The following is an 11,027-nucleotide window of genomic DNA, read 5'->3' as shown; positions in this document are numbered from 1 at the left end:
GATCTATGTCGAATGTTTGGAGGCCTACTCGAGTTAGACGGGAATGGTGTGACAAACAAGCTAACTTCGAAGTCATACTTCGCGACCAGCACCTTACGTAGATTACCCCATTGACGTGTCAAGGGACCATGGATGCTCTGAAGACTGTACAACACAAAGGACGTTATTACGAGAATATATTAGTTAAAGTAGATACAAGTGAAAGTAGAACCACTGCCGCATGGGCCAGTCCATGGCGTATGATTAACTGATGCACGCTGATTGTCCTCGACCTTGACGGGGATCGATGATGTGTTCGATATTTAGTGACACAACTGCCGGATGATTTGGCTAGGGTTCAGTAACATTTCACTGGCCCTACATTGTTTTTCATGTCGTAAATTGCATCTTCGTAATTCATGTCATTCTTGTTATGCGCATAGCCGTAAATACGGAATGGTTGGACACGTAAAAATTTTGTAAATGTTCCAAGTCATCTTCTACTTAGAATTAAATGGTTGTAGGTGAAACCAACTGATTTAGAGAGAAGGGTGGATTTATTGTCGCTCACTACCGCCTACGGTTATATATAATTACTGAAACAACCAAGTCCAACTTACGCAGTCAACATTTTGCTGAAGAGGATGTTAATGTGAGCACACCTTTTCTAGTTAGTGAGTACGACCCATCCGTTATTGGGTTAAAAGGCCTCAAAATGCCAAACATGTCCATTTCCGTATGCACCAACTCCTTTTATAGTACCTTAATCAGAAGTCCAATCTTGTAATACTGGAAGGCCATAGAAGGTTTCAAAATTTAACGAGCCCACTAGGAAGTAAGGAGAGAGTTCGTCTTCCTGAAGTGTCGGCTAAATGCACGTGTTTAAAGAGAGGCTGTGAAGGGTGAGTTAGATAGACTACTTGAAAAAGGGATAATGATCCCAGTTGAGTCGTTCATTTAGGCTACTCCCAGTGTAATTCCATTAAAGGCAAATGTAAAGAACACATAGAGTTTGCAGTGATCACCATTTGGCACTAGATGCTCGGCCACTGCAGAAGAGTTGTACCACTGAAGAAGCTGAAGATATTTTATGTAAAGTACGAAAGTCCATGTATTTTTCAAAAATAGACCTGAATGGTACGTACTTACACACTTTACTGGACGAAATATTTAGTGAGCTGCTTGAATATCTTTGCTACTTGGTCCTTCCATCTAGACATTTCAACAAGTTATCATTTTTATTATTTTATTTTGACACATTATCATGTATTTTGAGCTCACATACTTTTCATGTGCGCATAAGAAAAGTCCACGACCCAACACTTTACAAGGTACAGAAAAGTACAATCAGAGACATCGTGGTGGCTAGCAATGTGCATCTAAAAGAATGAACATTATTCAGGTGTCGATTCCTGAACTTCTAATTCCTAACTGCCGAACACTAATTGGCAAGGTGGACAATCTTTAGCTCCTATTGAATCCAAAAGTTATCGTAACTGAGGTGTAATCACAATGCAAAAATCTTGGTTGAGTGATTTACAGGGCAGTTGCTCAGTTTCACTACAAGGTTTCAATATCCATCGTCAAGATCGATCAGGCAATGAGAGGTGTGGTGGGGGTGTGGTCATGCTAGTAAACATGGACTTGTATCGATTTCCCTCTGCATATCTTAAGTTTTAAGACGACTTTATCGACTGCTTAACTTCAAGATGTCCAAAACACTTGGATAAGTACAACTATTTTTATGTTACCAACATCTACATGACTCCGGACTACACGTCGTCCGCACTATCTGTTTTCGCTGATGAAATCACTGAATTTTCTGTTACTTCTTTCAATGGTCCACTTTCAACTCTGTGTGATGATTTTGACTCATGTGATTGTAGTTTTTTTCATCAATAGGTCATTAAAATTTTGTAAGATTTTTCACTGGCTTGGATGCCCATATGAAGTTAGTTTGCATCAGTAATGTGGGAATATATGTGACTAGTAAACGTGCTTCAATTCTTAGTTCTGACCACTATGTTTACGTGTTCTACCCAAAGTATATGACAAGCTTGAAAAGATTACATCTTCATCAGATGAAGAAAGTTAAATACAACAATTACTCAGGAGAGAATATCCTAAATCCGAAAAACATATTTCGTAAGACTAACTGCAGATTACTTACAGACGACTCACCGAAAAATACGGTCGATGTTATTACTTGTTATCTTAAATTCTGTTTTGACATTCGCAGTCCCGCTGGCACCGTTTTTGAAAGTTTTCATCGGTTTACGTCTTCCCAAATAAAACGATTACGGGGGGCAAAAAGACAATTTACCGAAAGAAAAATTCCATTGAATTTCGGAAGACAAAGCATCTAATAAACTTAGAGATTAGACGTCTAAACTGAATGCTTGCTCAGCAAACCCCGACCTTGTAAGGACTCTTCAAGTATGGGGAAACTATTTGAAGAACTTACGAAGGAAAGACACTTCCGTACCAGTGGAAACCTCTTGTTCTACCGATAGAAGGGACCGGAATAGTGGCGTTTTGGTATTTCTTTAGCTTGCCGATGGTCCAATGGAGCGCAAGGTTGTGCTTTCAAGCACAAAATGTTTTCCAATGTCCAATATCAAACAATGGGAAGTATGGTACTCATACAAAATAAGGAGGTGAATAAATACTTCAGCTATGATGTTCTGACATTTACTTAGATGTTTGCGGTGAACTCTTAAGTAATCAATATAACTAGTTACAACACACTTGAAGCGACAACCAGCTGAATGTCTATGATTTACATAAGTCCTTTGTACGTCAGTCATCTGATATCATCGAACACTAAATCCAGTCCATAACCTTAACATTCAACTGTAAAACCTGATCCTGATTCTCCACATTAATATATAACCCTCATTAAACGCTAGTAAGTTGGTGGACATTCCGAGGTCGTTTCAACGTTTATTTTAAGGTAATCACTTTCTCTACCCTTAAATAGTAGTAATAGATAACTTTCACTCTGTTCATCTGGGAACAGAGAAAACAAACTCACTTGCTTGTAAAACGTGCTAGTGTCCTGGACTTGTTTTTTATATAAGTCTAGAATTTAAAATCTCTTCTTCTGGTTTATATGAGTTATCGCGCAATGAACCTACTCAGAATCCTTGACCTAAATCTTGTGAATCACTGCAGTATATTTGCATGGATTACTGTTGCCCACTTTTAAACTCATATTATGCCTTAGTTATTACCGATTCATATTAGAAATGGCCAGAAGTGGTACTCACGAACAGTCAAAGCACAAGCGTTGGCGAAGGAGAGTTTAATTTCTAGCTTACTAATATTGGATGCCGTCATCCATTTACTACCGTACTACATTCTCAAACTGATTGTTTGGCAGACATTTTCATTCGGACTCTAAAGAGTGCTATCAAACAAGTGAGTCCTATTAATGCGGAAGAGCTAGAAAAATGCATTGACAATTCCCTACTTTAAAATCGTAATGCAGGTTGTCCAGGAACTCATGGCAGTCTAGCTAACATTTATGAAACTCGCATACTTCAAACTCATTTAGCGAATAAAATATGGTCGGCAATATAGTTTCACCGAGACGACTACCTACCATGTATGGGACTTGTAATTCAGAAAATGAGTAATTGGATTGTGGGGACTCTTGATTTAAATGACCACTCAGTTCACAGCAGACCTATAGACAAGGTGAAGATCAATCGAATTGGAGCACCCAGTTTTCATTCTGCAACAAATTCTAATTCTGCAGATAATTTCGAACTTCAGGTAGAGAGTCCCAGTTTCAATTTCAATGATAATGATAATATTTTATTCTCAAAAAACTGTGTTACACGAGGCAGGCCAGTTAGTAACGACTCTTAAGATAATCCCGAATGTCAGACAGATAAAGGAAATGAAAGCAAAAATGTTGAACTATTGGGACCTGACAGAGCTGCAAATGAACCGAGACTACATTAAAAACAGACGACTTTTCGGTGAGTGTGGTGAATAACTAATATGTTCACTGTAGAAAAATAAATGTTTTATGTTGTGCTTAAATCGGTGATAGCGACACAGTGCAATTTCTTACTGTGTACTTGTAGTTTGAGTTGTTGCCTGTGTCTTGTCGGATTTCTAGACTTAGTAAGATCGTCAGCATTTCGTTACATTACCTCGAGTTCACTGTAAAAGAAATAAACAAAAGGCCAGTAAATAAGGTAGTATTAATGACATTAGTTCATCGTAAGCTAGGTACTTTGAGTTTTTTCTGGTAATAGTAGTATCATTGATCCTGTTCAACTGTTCTGAACTTTCATTCTTTAAAAGTAGTATCTCCATATGGATGGCCTTAATTGTAACTAGTGTTGTCTCCAGTGCTTTTACTATTCGTGATTGAAGTTCAAATTCTGTGAAAACAACCACTGGAAGTATGAATGATGTTTATACTCGTCATTGATATTTTAGACAATCGTAATTAAAGTTTCTGCTGTGTAATGTTTGTCCTACCGCTGATTAAATCTGATGTATGTGTTCTTATGCCTTCATCCGTTCTGATCTACAGCTCGGTAGTAGTTAGTAACTTATCATTTAGTTTTAAATTTCGGCGTAAACAATCCATCAACAAAAGACAGGCTGTTAACTGAATCAGGTAAACAAACTCTTGAATCTGCAAAAAACATTTTTTACGCACAATCCAAATATAGGAAACCGTTACAAGGTCTTTTAGGTGCAAAATGAATTAGCCTTGGCACCGGTCTCAAGTTTACCAGAGTTATGTGGTAGGGTTGACTGAAGCTGATATTTCTAAGTGCTCGTATTGCTGTAACTAATCATGATGTTTGGATCCTGATGACATTCCCAACTCTGTTCTTAGGTGTGCCAGAATCACGTCCCGCACGTTAGTAAGCCTCTTTAATGAGTCTTTTCTAGTAGATTTTACACAGAAAACGTGGAAAAAGATAAATTTTTCCGAGCACCGACAAGCATGTACAGTGATGTGAGCGTTGAATCTAGGTCCTCAGAAACAAATTATGGTCTTTAAAGGATGGAGAAACTTCGACTTCATATACCTCAGCTTGTAATTATAAGGCCTATTAATTCATACCATTTTGTTACAGATGTGGAAGATGAACTTTCATAGGCGCTCTTAGAGAGATCGGGAAGACCAGGAGTAGCAAAGTGGATTTATCATTGAGATGAAGGCAATACTGGCTACCACAGTTCATTATCCACTAACAAAATGAAAAACAAATAATTCATTCTCGACCTTGTTAGATCCATAAACAAGGCATTAAAGGCAAGCACTACACTTTCCCTGGATTGCTAAGGGATCGACGTAGTTGTAAGAGCGCTTTACTTACTCTTCCAACAGTAGCAACAAGAGAAAAAACATGATACCGAAGGAACGTCTAGATATGAAGTAGTTGTTTTCCACAGGGTTACAATACAATTGCCAAGTAACTAAGGTTTCTCAACGTTCACCTTCTAGCTTTTCACCTCATCGACCATGATCAACCGCAACTTCATTGTCTACTCTGAAGACACGACGAAGTACGCCAAAGGGTATCAACAGTACTGGTGTTAGACACAAACTGATGTACTGTCACAAATGGTCTGAAGTGTGATGCGCATGATGATATGGGATAATGAATATTATGTATACTTTTGATTCGCCCCGCTTTATCACTATCTATTATACTTTATTACTGTGACACACTGAGTGGATAGACGCCAACCCAATGGAATTCGCATTCGACTGAAGAAGGTTTAATAGTGTTTGTACATCTGCTTTTCCGACTAGTGCTTTGTAAGGCGCAGCAGCTGAAGATCAAACTATAGCCCACATCCCAAGAAATGGCAATAAATATATGCCACTTATATTTTTGATTTTTTTCAAGGCTTTTTTTCAGTATACTTTATAGTGCCAATAACAAAAGCAGGGTAAGTAAGTAAGTTTACTTTTCTTTTTTCGAAGTAGAACAGTACACTGATGAAGCGAAACGTTATATGGATAAGAATAGTCAGAGATGTTTTGAATTTTATTTATGAAGTTGTTCAGACTTTAATAACCTAGCAGTGTTCATAATATTTTGGGGTACTGTACGTATATTGCACTTGTATATTTAAAATGATGTCAAATGGGAAAACGGATTCCATATTGTATGAGTACCGAATAAGACGATTATTATCAATCGTTGGATAATAACTTCCGGATTCCTTCCCTCCTTTGTAGTGGTGTTTTGACCATGAAGTGAAGAAAGGTGACCCTATATTAGTGTCCGTTTATCAGTCCGTCAAAAAACTCTTATTACGACGATTGTCAACGTATACGACATTGAGAAGTTGAAACAAAGATATTCATAATAGTCTATTTCCGGCGTATCACCCAAGCGATATGACTGGCAGATGGCGAAGCTGGTGAATAGATATGTGTTTACCAAGTATGGTATTACAGTTGGTACACTTAAGACTAAGAGCTGGATATATAGAACTATACAGTCAGCTTTCGCAGATTACCGAAGCCCGAAAGCTAGTTAAATCAACTGCTCATAATGTGAATTATCCAGTATCAATTGCAAGCTGAAGTATCCTGTCCAAAAGACTGTTATTCAGCGTTATACTCTAGGGATAGTATCAAAAACAAACAATCTTAACACTACTTGATTGTCTCCTCGAAGTGCCATCTCAAGCTAGTTACCGCAGACAGCCTGGACACAAGCACAAACCAAGTAATAGATGCAGCTGGTGCTTACTCAACTCATCGCTTTATTTGAAGATAACCCGACTCATTTACCTCAGAATTTTTTAGAACTTTTCAAAATATAGGCACGGCCCCAACTCAAAGCCTAAAATGTTATTGCTTCGCCTCTCTCCAAAAAAGGATGCCAATTTCTTAGACCAAGTACAGAGACAAGCAACTGCATAGGTGATAGGGATAAGAAATAAAAATTGAGAACAGAGAAATGAGAAGACAAATTTTGTGAGATAGTACCATTTCGTGCTTTCTCGTCAGTCACATACAAGCAACATGTTATTCGTGTAAATACAGTTTTGAAGATAAGGTCAAAATTTCTTATTTAGCACGACATTCACTCACTAGAACCATGGTAAACAAAGGTCAACGTACAGTTGTTTTTGAACACACAAAGTTGGACTTTTCCGACCAATCAAGATAGCTTCGAGTAGTTTGAGTGTGTGTGGATTTTGATGACATGTCACAACTCTAAAGGCTGATTTTGGGTCAATTTGATGACCACTCATCATTAGATGTTTTGCAATGGACGAGGCTGGGTTTCTTGATCGATCTTGAGATGACGGGCTAGGTGGATGAATCATGGATTTGATTAACCATCTTGGAATATGTTCCCCTATCCTGTCCTCCAATCGGCGATCTGTCCTACCTAAGTAACTTTCTCCGCAGTTACATGTGAATTGGTAAATACAGTGGGATTTGGACTGAATCGGTCTTGGAGACTTGATAGGGTTAACTGAGATCGATTGAGTTGTTGTGATAAGCCTCAGATTAGCTGCATTGAAGGTCTTTCTTATTGCAGCTGCAGTCTGTTTGGTTGTAATTTTCATGCAATGATCACCTTTGAAAGGTAACTGTAGGTATACTGGTTTCTTGGGCACATCCGTTGCTATCAGTTTCGTCGTATTTGTGTTCTGATGACCAATAAACGTTTCAGGATATCCGTTTAATTTAAGTGTCTCAGTAATAAACTTAAATTCGTCGTCCAATGTATCTACAGTGCAGATTGTACTTGCCCGAGTGAATAACGTTTTGACAATAGAACGTTTATATTGTATGGGGTAGAAACTAGTGAAGTGGAGGTACTGTCCCGACCAGGTGGGTTTGCGATGTACTCTGCGTCTGATCGATCCGTCTGGACGGCGATGGAGCAGGATGTCGAGGAAAGCTAGTTCATTATTGTTTTCTTCCTCATAAGTGACTTTCAGATTCGGGTGAATTGCATTAAATAAATCATTGACCTGATTAATATCTGTAGACTGTGGTAATATGACAAGAATATCGTCGACATATCGTTTGTAAAGTGTAATACCATCAATGAAGTGACTCACTTGCCCTTCTATCATTCCCATGAATAAGTTTGCTAAAACAGGTCCGAGAGGGCTTCCCATAGCCACTCCATCGATTTGCATATATGCTTTACCTTGGAAATAGAATTTTATATTCTTTGTGCACAGCAAAATTAGATCTCGAAGATAGGTAGTAGGAATGGGTATTCTTATGTTGTGTGAAGTTATGAAATCACAAATAAATTCCACAGTTTCTTCGAGAGGTACATTTGTGAACAAAGAGTTTACATCGAAAGCACACATCCGACTATTAGAAATATTCAAGTGTTCCAAGGTTGGGAGAAGTTCAAAGGAATCAATGACAGTATGTGTCGACAGTTGTTTACAAACAGGATCCAAAATTCCTTTCAACCACTTTGCTAGCTTATGGTATGGTGAATTTATCATGGACAAAATTGGTCTCATAGGTGTTCCAGGCTTATGCAGTTTCGGTAAGCCATACATTTCTGGTGTGCATGTACCAATGGGCTTGAGCATTTTATAATGGGCCTCGGTGATAAAACCGTGAAGCATGAGTAGATGTAGTTCTCGGCATATTTGTTTTTCGACCAACTTCACGTTATCGATCTGTGAATCTGATTTAAATTTAGCAGAGTCTGAGAGGATCACGTTCATTTTGGTTATGTAGTCCTCCTTATTCATGATTACAACACCGGAACCTTTGTCTGGTTTGGAGATTGTTATTGTGGAATTGTTCTTAAGTTCCTTCAATGCTTCCCTGTGCTCATTCGTTAGACAAGATTTTTGGTTGATTGGAGTGTTTGCAAATTGCTGGGATATATCAACTAATTTGGCCTTGAACCATGCCTCATTCTCAGCTGATGTTGGAGTCAAATTTGAGAACTGGCTGTAGAGGTTTTCGAAATTGGCGTCCACCAAATTCTTGTCGATTCTTTTCGGTGGTACTTTGTAGTTTAGTCCCATTGAAAGAGCTTCTAGGTGAACCTTGTCAAGATTGAAGTTAGATAAGTTATGAACACGTTCTGTGAGATTTTCTGGAAATTCTGAAATCGTTCGGGTCTTTGATAGCGACCGGTTGAGTTTCGTCCATGTTCGGTTCGCCGTTCTCTCTAATATACCTTTGCAGAAGTTTATTAGTTTGATATGGCAAATGATGGATAGTTGTTCAATAAGTGGTATGAAATGTGTGCAAGTTTCTTTGTATTGGTTTATTTTGTCAATACACGAGTCAATCTGAATTTGTGTTAACTTCCTCAGATTCGAAATTGTCATTCGCACTTTATTTCGTCGAAGCATTTTGTTATAAATCCATGGAAAGTGGTTGTCATTAATGCATTTATTTAGAAATTCCAACCTGACCTTTTCGACCATTAATTTACACTTCAAGCTGACTAGCTGATGCAGCTTTTTGATGGTAGAATGTGGGAGTCTCCTTTAAATAGATGCCGACATTTATTTTGTTATGGTGTGAATGATTCATTCACACTGGAAACCTTAGTCTAGTTATGAAATTGATGGAAATCTCATTTGTGATATGTGGTGTCTATCGTTTATTCACATTGATGGCGTAATCACGTGACGTGGATGCATATATGAACAAAATCCGAAATTTAAAGCAATAAGTACCTTTGATAAATTTCGATAATCATGTGATATATTTACGTAATACATTCCGAACAATCTGAACACATACCTAATAAGTGACTACAAAAATAAATGAGTTCCAATGGTCAAATAAGATCACCAGATAGACGAATATCTCTATTGCGAAACATTTGGTTGAGACCGGTCATAAGGTTGATGCTAAGTTAGCCTTTGTAGTTTTGTACTAAAGCTTTCAAGACCTGTACTAAGGCTTATTGAAGCCTTGGCTATACGAAAACTGAAACCCCCTTTATATGTTTAAAAACAATTTATTTTTACTCTTAATCTACCCTGGTAATACTGATTTAATATCCAGTGTGGTATTCACATTGATTTTGTCTACTTTATTATTTTGTGTCCGCTTACCTTTTAATTTGTCTAGTTGACCCTTTATTTTTCATATAATTTGTTTTAACAAGTATATGTGTGGTCAGATTGTTCAAAATGTATGATGGAAATACATCACATGATTCTGATAACCTTCGTCTTCTCAGTTCATTATCGAAAGTCAGAAATGATGGGGATTTGTAGCTCAAATGGGATTTTCGTTAGTTGAGCCATGTTCTTTGAGCAGGATGGCTTAATTGCGAAGCTCTGGTTGTCGTCAGTTCTAACTTCATGGACAATTCTCGTCAGCTCATATAAATCAACACTGTCAGTGTATAAGATTTCATCCAATTTCTTATCGTTATTGTTTCAGTCAATAACGATCGTTATTGTTTACTTGTTTCTATGATTTTTCATTGCCAAGTATTTTCGTGTATATTTATTGCACTATAATTTATAAATATAGGCAAGATTTACTTTGTTAAGAGATATTTTAATAAACTCTACGTATAACTTGAGTATATGGGCTGGGTGATACATAGAAATAATCAACCGTCAAGTAATACAAGTTCTAACCACGTTTCTTTCATCTTCGTAACATTTTAGTGTAGTAGAGCTTCGTAGTTATTGCAAATGTGTCTTAACAAAAACGACTAATATTGCTTCAGGTTTGGTTTATATCATCTTCTAGATTGATCATATGTAGTGAAGTAGTTGAGTTCGTCAACCATGTCGTTTATCTTGGAAGTCTCATTAGTCCTGTTAGGTGAGAGTCTTATGAAATCTCATAACTGAATGAAAAATTACACTACCTTAAACTGATTAACTGCACGATACTTGTTATATCCCGAAAAGAATCATGATGGTAACTTTTGAGAACTATTTATGAACCAATATGATACATATATTTTTGTTGTATAATCATTAACTGACTAAACTATTCATATTCGCGTCCCTCTTGTTATAAGCTTTATTTTGACCATTCTTGAGTTATGCCCAGTCTATTAATTACTGTTCCCCCTATT

The 11,027-nt window shown here is 37.4% G+C and overlaps 1 protein-coding gene across 1 annotated transcript; it reads left to right on the top strand.

Annotated features, from left to right (window-relative positions):
* Positions 1-3,609: 3,609 nt before the first annotated feature.
* Positions 3,610-3,852, top strand: Smp_158940 (hypothetical protein; the record flags this gene model as incomplete). Its single annotated transcript, XM_018796481.1, has 1 exon — positions 3,610-3,852. One exon carries the CDS (start codon positions 3,610-3,612, stop codon positions 3,850-3,852), a length of 243 nt encoding a protein of 80 aa, XP_018651619.1.
* Positions 3,853-11,027: the final 7,175 nt, after the last annotated feature.

Source organism: Schistosoma mansoni, chromosome 4, assembly GCF_000237925.1.
Source record: "Schistosoma mansoni strain Puerto Rico chromosome 4, complete genome".
Lineage (NCBI taxonomy): Eukaryota > Metazoa > Platyhelminthes > Trematoda > Strigeidida > Schistosomatidae > Schistosoma > Schistosoma mansoni.
Note: the sequence above shows the minus strand (reverse complement) of the source record. Positions and strands in the feature narration are given on the sequence as shown.